At 37.5% G+C, this 19,935-nt stretch overlaps 1 protein-coding gene across 2 annotated transcripts in view; it reads left to right on the top strand.

The window, feature by feature from the left end:
* Positions 1–19,935, top strand: part of LOC105455221 (dual specificity protein phosphatase 10) — a 34,967-nt gene that overhangs the window by 2,569 nt on the left and 12,463 nt on the right. The window contains exons 3-4 of one of the 2 annotated variants that reach the window (XM_011698369.1): positions 1,260–1,442; positions 11,924–12,847. In XM_011698369.1, coding sequence (XP_011696671.1) covers positions 1,260–1,442; positions 11,924–12,847 — 1,107 coding nt within the window. Of the gene's footprint in view, positions 1–1,259; positions 1,443–7,787; positions 8,255–11,923; positions 12,848–19,935 lie in introns of those variants that run through there. The other variant, XM_011698380.1, reaches the window with a different exon arrangement.

Raw genomic sequence — 19,935 nt, 5'->3', positions numbered from 1 at the left:
AACATTAAATGTACTGTAAATTATTTAACTTTAAATATATAAACAGTACATAATTAAAATTTATTTATTACATATTGTTGGTCTAATTGATTTGAAAAATGAATCGCACAGCATAAATTCATGAATTAGATAAAAAAACAATTACAGAGCAATGCATATTTTTTACACACACACACACACACACACACACACACACACACACACACACACACACACACACACACACACACACACACACAAACACACATTCAATTTTTTTACTATTAATATTATAGTTATTTAAGAAATGATTTTTTAATCAACGTTAGCAATAATTTCTTTCATAAAGAAAAAGACCTATTTTAAAAGAATGAGGCCAAGGTATTTCGCAAGTATCGGTTTTTCTTGATTGTTAATCGTATGACTCAGAGCTAATCTCGGGTCACTGATGAGTTTTGTATTGACAGTTTGACATTTACTGGCTATACATATACTACTGTAAAAATGTATGATTCAAAGTATAAAAAATAAAAGACTAGATGAAAAAAGAAATTTAAATAAAATTAAAAATTGTATTGAATGAATTTTTAATTACGAACAAAATTGAAATAAAATGAAAAATAAAATTGCATTAAAATTAATAATTAACGTCTTATGCACTGCGTTAGTTATATGTTTAAAACAATAATTGGATAAATTTAAACAGAGTAACATATTTATTTAATAAAAATGCAATTTATAAAATTGTACAAAAAATTATCGAGGACGAAATTTCCTTAGATTCTTCCGTATATCTCAATTATGCAGCATCAAGCAATTTTTATCAGCAATTATTATTAACAATTTATGCCTAGAAAACGTCTCTGAATTAAATATTTTACATTCTTTTAATTGATAAAATCGTTCTGTCGCGATGTGGTTTTCTTAAAATTCAGCTATAAATAACGCTTTATTCAGTAAAAGGATCTGGTAGGGAATAATATATACATATATGCAGGATATATGCAGATTCGGCATATTTGTTTGCTCACGTAAAAATATAGATATCGATTGTGCAACGATATCGACATTGGTTATTAAAAAAAGTGCTGTCACTGCTAAGCAGAGTCGCATAAAGTTTTGCAATCCGCATACTGGAGCAATGACACACACACACGATGACACCCGACGATGACGCACCGTCGTCCACGTCAGGAGATTGCATGCAGTCAGTCAACTCAAACAAAGGATACGTATTGTACCTAGCTTCACGTTTTTCTTTTTTTTTTTTCATTTCGCAGAGGCCACTGGCATTGCCGAGAGATCGCCGAAGCGTGCAGCTGTTTCGGAGTTGAAATCGTCCTCGAACGGAACTTCCGGCCGATCGTCATCTGAAGAAGTCAGCGAGATGCCAGTTCTAACGAGAGTTTGTTCTCCTGCGACATTGCCGAGGCTCAAGAGATTCCGATTTCGACCCATCGATGGTGAGTCGTATTTCTTATCAAATCTGCTCCGATTTAATGAATTATAATTTTCGATTTTTCCCTATTTTTGACCAAATATCGAAAATTTTAAGTATTTTAAATTAACTTTTCTCTGAGTCTTTAAATCTTTAAACGGATGCTAGTATCCTTGTATTCTTCGGATCCTTGAATCTTTAAATATTTGATTGTTTTAATTTGTCCGTGTCTTTGAATCCTTGAAATCTCGCCAGCGTGCATTGTCTATAGAACTTGTTATTTTTAGATATTTACACTTTTTAATCTTCGAGTTTTACCAAAAATATTAAAAGCTAAAAATATTTTAATAAAAATATTTAATATTACTTTTTCAAAAATATTGAAAGCTCGATATATTATAATATTTAATATTAATTTCATAAAAACATTAGAAGTTTTCTGTTAAATTTAATATTTTGACCAAAATAATGTAAAATTATTTCATTCAAAGCAACAATTTCAATTTTATCATTGCAAAATGATAGATCAGTTATTGCTGTTATTGAATCATGTTTTTCCTCGAAGAATGACTTGCATTTTTAGAAAAAAAATTTGATAACATTTTTAAAGAGCATATCATAAGAAAATATCGAATCTTCACTAAATATAAACTTTAATCAAAGTTTTAAGTTTAATAAAGGTTATTCTTTGTATGAAAACTTCGACGTTATATTTCTAACTGAAAAAAATTACAAAGTTTATCAAGTTTTTTAAAATTTACATTTGAAGTCTCATTGAACTTAAAAAAACATTATTGCCTGAAATTTATTATACTTATACTTTGCAAATACATAATAAATGTGCGTATATGCATAAAAAATTATTGTTAATAAAACTAAACAAATTTTTTTTAAATAGAAGCATTTGTTAACTATCAGTCTGCCGATTATTATAATTTACACACCAAACAAGTGATTTAATTATAATTTGGCTCGTACAAAATCAAATAATTTAACGAGAGATCGAGAAAAAGACATTCTCGAGAATCGCATATCACTTTAACGCTATCAGACTATCGATAATTGCGTGACACATTATATAGCGCGTAGTATCTTATACATCGTACTTGAGCGAATCGTATTTTATCAAGCTGATTTCGTGACGTTTACCGATATAGTATGTACAAAAGCGCCTTATCAGCAGCGGCAGCGGGTGTTACGTGTTACTATAAAGCTGCCGTATCCGAGCTCGTGTAAATCGCCATTATTCTCTGCAAACAATAAACCCTCGACATACGATACGCACCCATGATTCGAGAAAACTCGAGAAATCAGGGCATTTAACTTTTACGTTCGCCGGCACAGTCATTGTTTAAATAAACAATCAATATATCAAAACACTTTCTCTCTTGAGTTAACGAGAGCGTCGCGTCCCGATAGAGAGGAGGCTTGTAAGATACGTCAAAGAACTGATATATGTAAGAAAATTAGGAAAAACACATACTGAAGTAAAGTTGTACTTTTATCAAGAAAAAAGATTAAAATCGTAAAATATATATCTTGAATGTTCTATCTTTTTTTTATTGTTTTATATCATGAAGAATATATTACTTGTTGATTTAATGATAAGGTTTATAGCACGCTATACAAGTCTGCTTTAACGACTACAATAGTTTCATTCAAGAAGAAAATTCAATTGTTTCGTTTATTTTTTCGCTTCTGACGTCATGACTCGAGATAACTGATATGACCGTCGGGACGATTCTTAATTAGCGTTATTCATCACCGAATATACCGCCGTTTTTTTTGGAATCGCGAGTCTTCGAGTTTCAGAGATGAAATATCCGGTTGTTCATATCAGTGTCTTTATATCTCTTTGAAAGCCTTTCTTGTCTGTAGATCTTTGGATCTACGCGAACGTTATTTTCAAGCTGCGAGAGAACGTTCGCAATTACCAAACTGTTTACGAGCTTTTCATGTGTGTGTATGTGTGTCATCGAGTTCTCTAAGAATTCGTAAAAAGATTAACAAGTAAGATGATACTCGTACGATGTCAAAATTTTGACGCTACAATTATATTAATTATATTTGCATGTACCATAGTTATAACTGAAGATTTGTGCCCTCCGGCATATCAGAAACGTAGTTAAACGCGTAATTATTTAGATATGAAAAGGAATGAGAGGGGGAGGGGAAGAGAGAGAGAGAGAGAGAGAGAGAGAGAGCAGAATTACACACGCCTGCGGCATCGGCGAGTGCATCGATCGATCAAGGCAATTATATGAGCGATAAACTGGAACCTTCCGCGTACGAGGACACCGTGTGCGAGTACATATGTTTATCGCTCATTCGACCCGACCGATGCCCGCGTGTATGATGTCAGACTCTATCTTTGGTGCACGGAGTGGATGACCACGCACGTACACAGGCAAACGTGTTTCGCGTGCGCGAAACTTCCTTGGGGTGGGTTGTTGGACCCTTAGATCTCTGAATTCTCGGATTTCCTAGATTCCCGAAGTCCATAGAGGTCCTCGAATTCTTGAACTTTCCCATCTCTGTTTCGTCGGATCTTCAATGTTTCAAACTCTACGGTCGTTTAATCTTGTATTTTCAAAAAAGTCAAAGTTTTTGTATATTTAAGTTACTGAAACTCCCGCTTTTTTTTTTAAATTTAGCGTTTTGAGCATTCGTGCAATTTCTAATCATTGAATTCTACTGACTGCCTCGCTCAAAATCTCAAGCAGATCAACAAGTCATCATGACGTCAAAGTGACGTCAAAATGACTCGAAAATGATTATTGAAAGTCACTTATCGATCAGTGATGATTCATTTTAACGTCATTTTGACGACATCGTGACTTGTTGTTCTGCTCAGGACGATACGAAACATTGTACTTTTCTATTTTTAGGAATTTAAGTGTCAACACTTCTGTGGATCTTCTAGATAATTTTGTAAATTTTTTAATTGTGGCGTGACGTCAAATTCTTGGATTGGTGAAAAGAGAGATACGAAAGTTGCGTCAGAAACTAAGCAGTTTCGTCGTTTATTTAGAAATAATCTTTTTTGTTCTGGTCAAGAGCGTATTGCGTAGGCGTCGTGGAATAGTCGATTAAATTTTCAGAAACGGTTATCGTACGAGTGCAAAAGCGTCAATGCCATCGTAACGCCAGCAATCTTATCTCTCTCTCTCTTGGCCAGATTAATGGGGGGAAACCTCCTAAGAGCGTAGCGATTAATTAAGTTAAAAAGACATCCGACGCTCCGTCGAACTTTCATTAGAAATAGAAACGGTCGCGGGCGCGCACGCGGGATACTGCTAAGATCTAAGAGAAGGACTTAAATGGCTGTTAGAAAAAGGAAATTTGTCGAATTCACCTGAGAAAACAACGCAACATGTGTTAATCGTGCTCTTGAGCTTTTTATCAGCTTACGCACACACAACATGCGAAAAAAAAACGTCTCGCTTGTGTGTGACGAAATTATCGCGCGTACCGAAATAAAGCGGTTGATTAACGTCAAAAAGCGCTGCACACAATGTTGATTATCCGAAGTACGTAATTGACGAATAATTGATCCACGACATTTATCGAGCGGACCGAGAAACTGTGCACGGCAAATAGCTGCTTCTTTACACTACACGCAATTATTCATACCCCAGTCTTATAACACTTTTAGATTATTCTCCGTATTTAAACAGCTTTTTTTATCTTCCTAGTTTACTTTGACGTATTTTCTGCGTTTACTTTTTCCGTCTAAGAGCACTTAATTTCGATATTAATCATTTTCGTAGTCATTTTTGCTCGTAACTAATGAAGGCAGTTTTTGAAAATATTTCTCTTTGAGTTATTTTTCAAATGCTTAACTTGACATATGACTATGTGATACATGTAATAGATGAAAGAGAATTACATTATTAAGAAATATTTGAAACACTTGAATTTTTATCCTGAAATTCTTTGTGAAGTTCTAAATAAAGATTTCTTTTAAATTTGTGATATAATTGATTCTTAAATTTAAAGTCTTTTCGACGACGAAATTAGCCATTTTCGTAGTAACTTTTGTTTGTTACATTAGTAATGAAGGAAACGTTGAAAATATTTTACTTTGAGTTATTTTTCAAATATCTTAACTTGACATATGTGATACATGTAATAGACGAAAGAAAATTAAGAAATATTTGAAATACTTGAATTTTTATCCTGAAATTCTTTGTGGAGTCCTAAATGAGGATTTCTTTTGAATTTGTGGTATCTTTGAAAACTTAATTGATTCTTTTTTAAATTTAAAATCTTTTTTTGCTCGACGATAACATTATAGATCATATCACTCGTTTGCGCAAATCTGTATCGATCGCCACTGAATAAACACAATATTGTATTACATAAATTTTAATACGAAATTACACGAAAAGAAAGATATTCTTTTTAATCACGTCTTAACTCTTGGACAATTTTTCAATCTTTCCTTGTAAGGAACGCTTTCAAATCTCTCAACTCTCTCATTTATAATGGCATACCGTTGTTCAGAAATATATCAAAGCGAAAAGGATTTATGCGCTTTTTTTCGGGCTCAATATATCGGATATGTCATCAGAAGCAGAGAAATGCTGACGCGATAAAGAACCCGGTGAGACCATTCGACATTAATATTCAAGTCGCTGGCGATTAATATTATCGATCACGTGGAAGCCCCTTTACGCCTCATTGCTATAGTTCTCACGCACGATCTTAGTGATACTATTAATATTCAAAATACCGAGACTGACATCGATCGCGCGAGCGTGCGCCAGCAACTCTTTTCTCGGAATACGGCAGTGTCGCTGTGGCGTAATGTATATCTCGAGACACCGGTCGTATGAACATACAAGTGTACACAATACGTGCGTGTGCGCACACACGTAGAGCGCGTGTGCTTGCGCCGTCGACGGATGAGTCATCGCGCGCGCGTTGCACGCACGATGGCGCGGAACTTCCTTTTTTTTTTTTTTTGTTATTGCCGATAGTCAATATTGCATACGAGTGCATACGAGTCGGAAGAATCTGGAGATTGAGAATTCGAGCAGTTCTGAGGTCCAAGTTAAACTTTTACTTACGGAATGCAAGGCGCGTTTGCGAGGAGCTTGAAACTCGAAAATTTGCAAGGTATTTACAGGATGCTACAGATAGAATCTAAGAGTTAATTGTGAAATATATCAAGATATGTGAAGATCAAATTGAAAATTTATGGTTAAGTTGAAATTGAATTTAAATACAAACGAAATGAAAATGCAACATAAAAATAAAATTAAAACAGATCATTTTTTTAAATCGTTTCTAGCTGAGATCTTAATATCGAAAGTCAAGTTTAAATCAGATTTAAATTTGAAATTTATACAAAAGATTCTTTTAAAATAAGAATTAAAGTTGAAATTAAAGGAATCGAAAGGTAATTCAAATTGAAGTGAAAATTGAAACTCCAATTAAAATTAAATTTTGTATTTTATATTTTTGACAAGTATATTATCTGGATACAAATAATATATTGCTATAATACGTCCCCTAAATAACTTTGAAATTTTTAAGACACTCGGTCAAAATTTCATGAGTTACTACGGATTTATGTGAAAACTTTATAAATATAATATCTATTTTTGTGGATACGCGAAGGGATATCAACTTATAATGGCAAAATTCTATCAAGAGAACAGATATTTTCTATTAAAAGTTTTTACAAAAGTTTCTTCCCTGAAGGTAGATATATAAAACCAGACTGTGCCATTTCTATGCTCATACTTCTAAATGGGAAAACAGGAGAATAGAGCAAGTATATAAAATGCTGAATGCTAGTTCGGCATCATTTATTTTAAAATAATCACACCCGATAAAATGTTTCGAAGTATGTCATTTTCAGCAAATAAGTGAATTGTAGGTCTTCTGAATTTTAAAATGATCTTTTTAAGTAAATTTTTCGAGAGGTTCCTTCCTTTCTTTTCGCTCGCGGTAATTTCGAAATGGACACGGTGTCTCTGCGGCCAATGAAAGAATCACTGACCTCCAGATACAGATAGAATTACACCTCGCATTATTTTCCTACGAAATGCCGTATTTGCAATATTTTTTTTTCTCCGGAAAAAAAATTAGCGCTTTAAAGGTTGAAACGCGCATTGCGATATGCGTTAAGTTTGGTATGAGGGGTTAAATTACGCTCCTGCGCAGAGCTCCGGCGGTGACCCCCGTCCTCCTCCGCGCCGGCAGCGCGTTCTCCACTCTCCTCGACTGTTCTCCGCTCTCCTCGTCGCCGGCGGACTCGTCGTCGTCGTCGTCGGTTGCCGTCGTCGCCGCGTACCGCAACCGCGCGGCCGGCCAGGCTTCTCCTCCTCAGTCTTCGCTCGCCGGCCGTTGGCAGGGGATCCCGCATCGATCGCGCTCCCGCGGCTGTAGATCTCCCGTGTGTCGTACACCTCGCGCATTCGCCCGTTCCCGCAGGGAGCATGTTGGCCCGACGACGTGAGCATCGCGGGGCCCCCCGGGTCCGCGCGATCGCGCTCTCTTGAGACCCGTGACGTCAGCCCGACGGTCCGTCTCACCACGTTCCACCCTTCCTTATCCTCCCTCTCTCCTCTGTCCTCTCTCTCTCTCTCTCTCTCTCTCTCTCTCTCTCTCTTCCTCGGTTCCTTGATCCTCGATAAGATCGCACACTCGCGGATGGTATCGTGTCGGGAGTGCGTAACTGGGGGGCTGCTCTTTCGGATGTAATCCACGGGCTCTTCCGCGCTCGCGAACGGTGTAGGATTAAAAAACTAGAACGCTCGGAACGCTGTCGTTGGATTTTCTAGCCATCGGACCGGACCTCTCGGTTTCTGGATATGTAGATGCAAGGTGTGTAATCGCGGATTCTTGGCTCTCTTGGAGTTTTCCAGTCACTATATATATCTAGCGCCTAGGTGACGTGCACGTTTTCCGCTCGGGATGCATGTACCTCTTGCATTTTAATTCTCTGGATTTGTGTATCGAGATTCTGCAATTGAAATGCGCCTGTGTCTCTTTCGATTTGCAGTGCCTTGCGCCTTTGTAGTGGATGCGTACGTCGAGAATTAAGACACTTGGGACGCCACGATCTTTAGATTATTCTATTTCTACGTAGGCGTTTAATTGAGCTGTATCTTCGGATACTTTCCACGAGTCTTCTCTATTGCTCGTGTAACGTAGACTTGACACGAAACTCTAAAAATGAGAAAGGCGAACTGGTTTTTTTTTATCCTTAAACTTTTAGATCTTCGAATCTTCAGCTTTTCGTATAGAATTTCTTAAATTTCTGACATCCGACTCCGTGATGTATGCCAATAACATATATAAATTTTGCACATATAGATTTTTCCAAATTTTTAGACACTTTCAGCAGGAGATAATTCTATTCTATGGAGCTTGCTTAATAGATTTTGTCTTGTAAATTTAACTGCAATTGTTATCTGTGCTAATGTAATATTTTGCTATTTTTAAATCCTTTTTAAGTCGTATCTGCGATTAGAATAAGTTATTTCAAATTCTCGAAAATGCTGGGTAATGTAAAATTTATGCTAAGCATAAAAATATGTAATTAGAACGATTGTATTTTTAATTGTTTGCAAATGTATCGGATGTTTTAATTAGTTGTGTCAGTTAATTGCTACCGAATGTAGATCAGAATAATTGTAATATAATAGTGATGTAAATGAATTATCTCATCTTGACGTGACTTGGGGTCTACTGTTTTTTTTTTCTAGAATTTGCATAAATTAAAACTAGGATTCTCAAGGCGTATTTTTAAATTACCGAATCTTTTAAGTGTTCGAATTTTTATATCCAGCTGGCGAGAGATCTTAGAGTGTTTTCAAATATTGAACTATGTTTTGATCCTTAAATTTTCAAATCTTTAGATCCACACACGTCCCTCTTAAATTTTATTTAATTTGTGCATTTTTAAATCCTATATATATATATATATATATATATATATATATATATTTATAATACTTATTACATCTGCAATTTAAAATAATCGACAAATATTACGACTATGCCTGAGGACGAAATAATGAGATGAATATATAAAAGACTTTGGATTAATTAGGAGAAATTAACATTTTTTTTCGAGTGAATGGGAGAACGCAGGACGACGTATTTCGATGGCAGGTGTCGGTGTTACACCTGTCCGCAGACTGAATGCCCCGGTCAGGTTGCGAGTAGCGATAGTTCCAAACAAATATCCCTTTATCTTTATTTTAGTCAACACAACAATAAATTACTTTATTTACGTCGCAACCCGTTCCATGAACATCGCGTTAGTTCTCCGTGACGAACTCTTTAAGAAATGTGAGGCGGACTTTCCTTTAACGTAAGCACGCTCGTTATACTTCGCGATTTGTATATCGCGGATATTGAAGCTATAAAAATGATAATTTTACAAAGTACGTCTAAAGTTGAAACTTGCTTCCTTAAAGCTTAAATCTTTTAATTTTTTCATTAAAGAAAAATTAATAGTGAATTTAAAAACATTTTTCCGCATTATTTTTTGTTAACAAATTATGCACGAATATGACCGTCTCTCAGACGGTCTGTATAATAATAACGAAAATTTTTATGATAGAAATAAATAACAGAAATGTTCATATGGAATTTTCAATTTATTTTCCTTTTATTGAAATAAATTAAAAAGAATTATTTATTTACGGATTTGGGGCTTTGAATTCGTAAATTTTTAATTTATTTAAATAACACTACGGTTATAAATCTCAATTGAAATTTTCCGCTAAAAGCATATGACGTGAAATATTTCTCATATTCTCATTTTCATTACTATCGAATAATTTCACGTTCATTGCGTCTGTGAAAAATAACGTTCATTGCGATATTCAGAGTTTTTTTTTCCTAGAAAGTTTCCATATGTTGATTTTATGCAAATCAATATATTCCGTCAGTGATTTTTTCGCGAGTAGACATATCTCCGGCGACTTTCTCGAACTGTTTGATAATGCCTCTTTGTAGGATCGTGTTTGCGAGAGATATCGATAGGTATTGCGAGGGTATCGGGCCCATCGCTAGTCGCGGGGTCCCACTTGCCGCTCGAAGCGTCGAATTCCACAGCGTTTACTCATACGAAAGAACGAACTCGAAGACTTCTCGGGGCCGAAGAGAAACTTCGATGGCGGAAGAGAAGTGGGAGAGTGGTCGGGCGAGAGAAAGAGAGAGAGGGAGAGAGAGAGGGAAAGAGTAACCGATGGTTTCCCGTTTAATCGGCCGTTGATTCTAACCGAGTATCATTTGATTCGATCCAATTCTATTGACATTTTAGAACTCAACGAAAAAAGATCCAATTTTATTTAAAAAAATATTAGATTCACACGAACGTGAAAATAAAGGTAGTACAAATGTGGTCTAATCATTGAATCGACACAATCTAACGTCTTCGATATTTACAAATAGCCATCAGAATTGAGAATTCAGAACTAGGACTCCTTTTAGATTTTAATAATACAGCAACTCGCGCATACTGGATACACATGATCTTCGTGTGTTGACGATATTTTTGATATATTGAGATGATTTCAGAAGTTATAAAAAAGATGTCAAAGCAAAAAAATCTGTAAATGACAAAGTCCAAGGATCTAGGAATTTAAAACGGAGCGCGACACGCGGGTAAAGTACGCGGCGTTATTTATAAAAACAAACAAATCGCGTGCTAGCGAATCCCGGGTGTATCACGTAATTTCTAAGTTAGTACATCGTCGCTTACAACAGATCTTTCGTAACGCTCGGGACATTGGTCGACATCCAACTGCCAAATTAGAATTGTAACCGACTAAAAGAGCGGAATAACGTAAGGATCCATGAATTCGAAGGCATGACAGTTCATAACTTGAAACACGAGGGCATACGAGAAATTTGAATTATTTAAATACTCTCTGGTATAGAAATCGGAAAACTCTAAATTTGAAGACAAATGGACTTTATAGTTATTTATCAATTTGATTCAATTACTATTCGCCGCAGTTTTTGCAACCGGGATAAAATTACTGACTTTCAGGAAGTTGTAAAAAAAAGATAAGTTTATGGATTTTATTCTAGAATCTGAATAATTCGAAGCCCAAAAAAAGCATTAAAAGCATTAGAAATCTTACAAACTTATTATCAATTTCGAATGTGAAAAAAGGAAATGTATAAAAATATTAAGCTTATGTAAAAAGATATATAGGAAGTAAAGATATGAGGAAGTATAAATATTTTTTGTATTTTGTTAATTTTAACATAAAAATCACACAATGTTTAAAATTAATTAACATTAAGGATTTTTTCTCTATTCGTTTATTTTAATATTTTTTGTTTTTGCGAACATGCGAATTTTTTATTATCGCAATGTAGAAACTAATGACAAATCGCAAAAAATACGTGAAATATGCGAAATACCCGAATAAGGAATGCGCGAAAATATGGAGCTTCTATCGTATCAACTGACGTAAGGAGAAAGGAGTGAAAAAAACCGCTGACGTTTCCCGATCGTTGACGTTTCAGCGCCGACCGCAGGACCGTGCCACGACGTAAGCACCATCGACGTGAACTCCAATAATCACCATCACCATCACCACCATCATCACCGCGGGCACAACCAGCACGAACATCGGCCTCAAGACCGAATTCCATCGTCCTCCTCGATGTCTACCCTGCTATGCTGCGAGCCAGTATCGGCTGGCCGGCCTCGGGCCAATCTGAAGCTCGTGCTGAACCGCAGCCTGAGCGAGCCAGGACCGAGTCCCTGCGCCTTCCCGGTACCGCCGAACGCCCCGCCGATCGCCGTTAGCAATAACAACAGCAACTGCAATTCCGCCGAACCGCCGTCGATCGTGATCAGCGAGGAGGCGAACGGCGACGACGAAAACGATAACGTCCACCGCCGTGGCTTCCATCATCTCTACCACCACCACCACCATCTACACCATCATCTTCACCACCTTCATCATCATCAGCACCTGTCGGTGACCACGAAGCGCTGCAAACTGGAGACTGCCAGCCTGCCTACCAGCCCCTGCGCCGAGAACGGCCTTCATCGCCAGCTAGTGCTAAGCAAGACCCGCGTCATTACCGCCGACGACCTCGCCCAGCGTCTCGTGCATCTCGTCGAGCGACCCTCCGCCGTTCCGCCCGTGATTCTGGACTGCAGACCGTTTATATTGTACAACGTCAATCACGTACGCGGTGCCATCAATGTCAACTGCTCGGATCGCTTCAACCGGCGCAGACTCCAGCTGGGGAAGGCCACTCTCGCCGATCTCGCAACCGCTCGCGAGGGCAAAGAACTGCTCAGGAAGAGACAGTTCAAGGAAGTCATAGTGTATGACGACTGCACCGACGACCTGGAGCACCTGCCCGCTCAGCACCCGCTGTTCCTGGTACTTGCTGCACTTGTGGACGACGATCGGGAGCCGGCTGTGTTAATCGGTGAGTACTCTTTGGTTTCTTTTTTTGCACATTTTTAACCACACGCACTTGCACACTTTTATGATGGATAGAAATAATCTTTGCTAAAGTTTTTTATAATAATATTTTATATAATATTTTATATGATAATATTTTATATAATAATATTTTATATGATAATATTTTATATAATAACATTTTACGTAATAATATTTTATATAATGTCGATTATTTTTGCACTGAATCCTTTCATTTAAGAATATAAAAATTAAAAAAAAACTGAATACAATTTATATAAAATTTTATATTAATTGTCTTTATCTTATTAGAGCAAGACAAATTGCAAAAATAAAACTGAATATTTGAATTGGAAACTAGGGGCTCGTGATATAACTAAAAAGCTGTTTTTGGTTACATCACATTGACTATAATTTAACTTATTGTTAGCTAGAAATGATTCTTGTGCTATCAAACATAATACAACTGATAGTAGCAAGATAATGATGGTATCCAAAGATATCGTAAATAACCCACACATATTAGCAATACATCTTAGACAAATTTTTCGATAGATATTGTGATATTACGTATAATTGTTATTTGAAGATGCACGCAGAGCTTGGAAACTTTTACGATTCAAATACGATTCAAATACATATATATAAAATATATGTTGTAAGATTAATATGATAAATAGAATTACTAAACTAATTCACTATAGAGGATATCATATATAGCGTGAATAGAATAATTTTTAGAAATTATCTAAAAAACCCGAGATTTATCGATACAATGACTGTTTGATGATCTCAGAGAAGAATTTACAAATTTATGATAAATCGTCACGATGTTTGTACACGCGGAACATCGATCCGCCGACGATCGATCCTCGCCGACCTGTCCCCCGTAATTTTTTCTTATAGCGCGATATTTGTTTACAAAAGCGAGAAGCGGCCGCGAAACACGGCGTACTGTTTGTCGTCTATCCGGTCCTCTACGTGGGAGGCGAGTCTCTGGTTTTCGGAAATAACGATGATGCGAGCGCGATATTTCTGCCGGCCCGCCAATCGCGCGTCGAAACTTTTACGCCGATCATTCTCCGCTACCATTTTTGCGCTCATTATACATTATTAATTCTCCGTAGTCTCCGCGCTTTTTCCCTTTTTTTTTTGCCACATGTTATTATCAAATTATCTGTTTTCTTAGAAGCTCGCCAAAAAATTTTGCGTTTTTTATCATTAATCTTCTTCTTCGTAAATCTTACTTTATTACGGAGCGCTGTTCAAGCTGAAAATGAAAGAAGACGGATGGCCAAAAATAATTCGTTTAAAAAAGCAGAATCCAGTATTGGAAGACTTAAATTCGCTTCTTTATCGTCTCCATCTCATTTCTTTCGGCGCGAAGACTTTTTCTTAACCCCTGATATATACTGAAGAAAAATAATTGTAATTTAATATTGTTTTACATTTCTCTTTCTCTCCGTTTCTCTTTTTATCCGCTGTATATTTCCGCTTCACTTCTTTCTCGTCAGCGTAAGTCAGTTACTGACATAATTTTATTTTAGATACCACGAGCGTCCTTCTGACGTAAAAACTGTTTGCGAGAATTTAAGAATGACGTAGACACAGCTTTTAGCATAACAATAACAAAATCCGAGTGGCCACTTAGATACAAAATTATATTGGATTTAAGTGGAATGTATTCGTTAAAAAGAGCGAAGGAAACGTTGTTTCTCTCCACGGAAAATCTCAATTGACATTTAAAATCGCGTTGTCACGTAACAACATTTAGAATCGAGCGGGTAACGATAAATACAACCTTCATCTGCGATAGAATGGTAGATCTAAGTTGCTACGCTGCGTGAATTTGAAAATTAGGGAGATCGCTGAGGAATCGTATATTTCCGTTTATTTTCCACGTGAATGGAATTTGCCGCGAGATAATGGGGGTTGAGGGAGAGGGATTCGCGGAGGGCTCGAAGGAAGAGGGAAACGCGAACGGGAGAGATCCGTTCGAACGGATCGCGTGGCGGCGACGGCGACGGCAGCGACGACGACGACGACGACGACGACGACATCGTGCTCGCATCGTCGGCGCGTATACGAAGGCGAAAGGTGGGGATCTATTCATAGGAGTGACTCACGTCGGAGATGACGCCGCGAATAGTCGGACAGATTTTGCGCGCCGCGATCTGCGCTTTCGTCGTGTTTTCGCGAAGCCGCGTAGGGAAGATGAATTATAGCGGAACATTACGGGAGATTTGTCCAGAGTTTGCACGCTAATCGTGCCGAATTAAATATTAAGCCCGCATTTCGCGCACTCGCACACTAAATATGGCCACGTGATTTTCTGCGTGCGACGTACGTAATGCAAGCTTCGCGATAACGGTATCGTAAATGCTCCAGCGATAAAATTTTCGAAGTTGAAGGAAATAAATATATAACATGTCACGTCGCTCGAAGCGAAGGATCGACAAGCGTAAGAGATTTTAGATTTAATTTTTTATTTTAGATCTTTTTTTAATCCTTCTGAAATTGGCAAATTTACCTTGATATAACCGTTCGTTATAAATATATACTTTCATATTATAAAAATAAATTATTTAAAAATTTATTGAACCGATTAAAGGTATGACAACAATAAAATTCGAGAGGGCGGGGAAGAGAAAGAGGAAGAAACAATAATGATACGTATAAAATATACAATTTTGTTTTATTTTTTATCACTCTAGCTCAGGCATTTTATCCTTTTGTTCAGCAAACGAGTGCACGGACGTCACTCTTGACATCGCGCGCGTCTGGTTATTACATAATTAGTAACGATTCGCGGCCGCCTATATACACAACGAGACCAAAGCGTCGTGTGGCTCGTTTTGGCGAGGCTAATGCGCGCGTCTGGTCTCCCGGTCGGTCCCGATCGCATTTTTCTCAGACGACGACGACGACGATGATGACAACGACGACAACTGACTGCGACGTTGAAGGCATGAGTCACCGTGTATATCGACCCTACGGCATGTTTACGCTGGCTAAGCGCACGAACGACCATATGTCAAAATCACGATTGCATAACGTACCCCCTGCGCGTTGTCGTCGCCGTTGCGTCTCTCACTCTCTTTCGGGATATTTAGACGTGAGTCAGTTTGCACCGGGGAGATTACGAGATTTTCCTATCGGCTGCGACCTTAACCCTTCTCCTCAGGTGCGTCCGCTCTTCCGCGCCTCGAGCGCGCCGACGTCGGCTCGACTTTCGCTCGGGAAAGAGGCTAAAAAAGTTGCTCGAATAAAGACTTAAAAGGAACGAAGCGGAACGGCGTTGCGTCCGTTTGTAAGATCGCGCGCCTATCTCGAAACATTGTTATTTTGTATTCGTTCAACGCGGGCACTTTCTAGTAGTTTATTACAAGAATTCGATCGCTGGAAGCTATTCGTTTTATTATTCAGGAATAGTAAAATGCACTAATGTTTAATTATGAGTACGTTATAACAAAATTATTACACAATTTTGTTATATACATATTTATAATAATTATTATAATAATAATTGAATGACAATAATTGAAATGTCGACTAAAATGAGACATTATAATATGAGTGTTTTGTAATTTCAGTCTGGTCGACATATCAATTATTTCACAGCTATAACTTTTCAATTCTAAAAGATCAACTTTTTTTAAATTGCATAGTATAACATATTTTGTATTTTTTAAGATGAAGAATTTTAAAGTACGACTCTATTTGTAAAATCGCGAAAAAGAAAATGTGGTCGCAAGATAAAAGATCGTCATGCATAAATAATTTTTATTAATAATAAATTAAAATTGGATATTTAATAATAATTGAAAATTATGAAATGCATGGAATTTATAACTTTACAATATATGAATAAATTAATCACAGATATATAATTATATATAATTAGATAGATAATAGAATAATAATAATATTATATAATTAGATAGATAATAGACTAATAATAAATTTATGTAAATTATATAATATAATCTCACTATAAAAACTATTTAAATTACATATTTTTAATAAACGAATAAACGTTTTGGAGTATTTAGAGTCAATAAATGAAGCCGAATTCTCGAGGCTTAATGAATTAGTCATCGCTCTCTGAAGCCGGGGGGTTGCTGTATTTTTTCCATTGTGCCGCTTTTTCATCCCCCTTCCGTTTAAGGGTGCGACGAGGAGGTGGTCTAATCGAGGGGGAGCGTGCGCCTCAGAACAACGTACAACGCATCTGGATCAGCTGTCGATGACGATTATTACGTATGAGTCATCCGATACACAGCTCGCTTTAAAATGTATCAATGACTAACGCGCGTCCAGCTCACAATCGCTCCAGGCCCCCCCTTCCCCCCTCCCGTCACCACCTCACCCTTCAGGTTCCCTTTGTGCTGTACCGGCGTGATTCAAGTACTACTAGGATCGTGATGAAGGATCTAAAAATACGGGGTGTCCGGTGACTCTGACCCGCGTCACGTGAACTTATTTTCTACGGTACCTATCGACCGTAAATATATACAAGAGGGTGTTTCTCTGATGATATAAGCCAAAGAGAATTTTCGTAAGCGTGCCGAAGTTATTCTAAAAAGATAAGTAGAAAACGTGGAGGGAATTTTTCTCTAATCTCGTCGCTTTACTTTCGAGAGGATTGAATTTGAGCATGCAAGGATTGATCAGTGTCCAAAGCTTTTTTAAATCTTGTATAGCCGTCACGACATCGCGCGTGCTATAATTTAATAAATTCGTTTCAACAACTATTTTATCGGCGTCGAGTAGAGTGTAAACTTTCTTTTTTGTTCGTATCGTGATAAGCATTGTTGAAATATGCTACGGGTGATTTAGAGCGCAAGTTAAATTGATATTTGAGATTAACAAGACAAATTACGAAAGATATCATTAATATAATCCTTTTATTTTCTTTTTTAAATTATTTTTCTGAAGTTAAAGTCTCGTATGAAAATGTTTTGTTCCTGCACGTTCAACTTTTTCCCGTCTCCGTGTTGCATTATTTTACATTTGTATACAGCAAGTGAATGGCGGCTAGAACAGAGTTATAGGATTACAAACCCGATCCCGCTACATCGAACAGTGTATCCGCATATTCTTCCCTGGAAAATGTAAATGGCGCATTGGCAGTTAATGATATGGCGCGGTGTGTTATAACGCAGTATTATAACGCAGCTGGTTTATGTTTCACTGATGCGTTATCGGCTTGACTTATTACGTATCGAAAAGTAAAATCCTTGTAAGCTGCGACACCGAACACATTTTATAAGGATGCAAAAATCACAAGGACACAAAAATTGCAAATCAAAAGTCTGAATATTTAACAACGCAAAAATTTTAAAACTTAAAATTTAACTGCCTGTTTATTTACATATATTTGAAAGTCATTTTTTTCTAAGGTCTAAGATTCGGAAAGTCGCAAGGGCGTAAAAATTATAAATAAAAAATCCGAATGTTTAACACAAAAAATTTTTGGAACTTAAATCTTGTTATAGCCGGTTATTTAAATATATTTATAGGATCATATGTTATTATGTTTTTTAAGATCTAAGACTAAAAAAACAAATGTCTAAAGTTAAAGGACTTAAAGCTATGTGTACCATTATAAAAGAAAAAGATAAGCAGTAAAACTAAAGTTATTTAATAGTTAAACGTAATTGATTGATGAATTGATGAATCACAGGTAAATGAAAAAGACAACAGCGCACAAGAAACGTTAGACTGTAAACAATGAACGAATTGCCCAATCATTTGTCTCGATCAGACTTACCTTCTCGAGAATGTCCGATTGTGAGTAATCTGTTTGCTTTATACGATTTTTTTTTACGCGTTTGCATTTTAACAATTTATAAATGTACAGAAAGTATTCTTGATTTAACATAACGAAACGAAAAATGCCACAAACAATCTGTAGGTTTATAAGACTAATAAAATGTATTATATTTCGCAAGGCTCGCATTTACTTTGCGCGCAGCTTCGTCCTCCGTCGAATTTCGATGAAAGTTAAACATAGCAAGCTCCGTGGCAACCTGCAGATGTGTACCTTACACCACGACATTGTAATGCGGTACCTCCATCGCCAGGCTCGAAGTGTTAATCGGCCATCGCGAGCAGCACATTCAGACATCCGGTCATTGACTCGAATTCCCTCTGAAAATATCGGACGTGAGAGAGAAAGGGAGGGAGACGGAGGGCTGTAGAGAAAGAGAGAAGGAGAGAAAGAAAGAGAGAGAGAGAAATGAGGGTCGCGTGGGGTTATTAGCGCGAGATGAATCAGCGCGGGGCACGCGGACAAGACAAAATGAGCGACCGTACGTCCTTCGAACTCGTCGGAATTTCCTTGAGACTGGACGAGAGCGAGCGAGCGAGCGAGCGAGCAAACGAGCAAGCGAACCGTGCCGTGCCGTGCTATGGTTTCCTACTACGTTTCACACAGATGAGTCAGTCAGTCGGCATGATTCCGCGGGTTATTCGTGGCGGGAGCGGAGACAGCGTGTAGCGCTCCCCGCGCCACGTCCGTCAGCCCAAAATAAGGCCCGCGGTCGAATACACGCGCGCGATCCTTGGACGTCATCTCTGCCAAGTCGGATTCACCCTCCCGGGACGCCCACCCTTCTCCACGCTCGAATCGCGCCACGATTTTACGCCCATAACCAATACCACCATTAGTCAGATTGTCTGTGAAGTCGTGGAAAATTATTGATTGAGTGCCGTGGCGTTAAGTCTTAAATTACAATCGGCATTGACTTGCTCCCGATTTATCTGCCTTCTTTCTTTGTCTGTCTATCAACGAAAGGGCAAGATAGAGGAGTGTTGACTCCAGACAGCACAAAGTCTAAAATCGACGCATAAGACGTCTTTCTTATAGTCCTTTTAGAGACAACTTTTAAACAGTTCTCACAGAAGTGTCTAAAAGACATCTGAAAGACGTCTCAAAGACGTCAATGTGCGTCAATTTTATACTTTATGTTGTCTGGGGATTAAGTACTAATGACAATATCATCCGTGCACGCCGCGAACGAGGATACATTCCGATTTCATTGTCGTAACGCCCACAATTGGCAATTAGATGACGTCAATCTTTCTACG

Source organism: Wasmannia auropunctata, unplaced genomic scaffold (genome assembly GCF_000956235.1).
Source record: "Wasmannia auropunctata unplaced genomic scaffold, wasmannia.A_1.0 LD336106.1, whole genome shotgun sequence".
NCBI lineage: Eukaryota > Metazoa > Arthropoda > Insecta > Hymenoptera > Formicidae > Wasmannia > Wasmannia auropunctata.
Note: the sequence above shows the minus strand (reverse complement) of the source record. Positions and strands in the feature narration are given on the sequence as shown.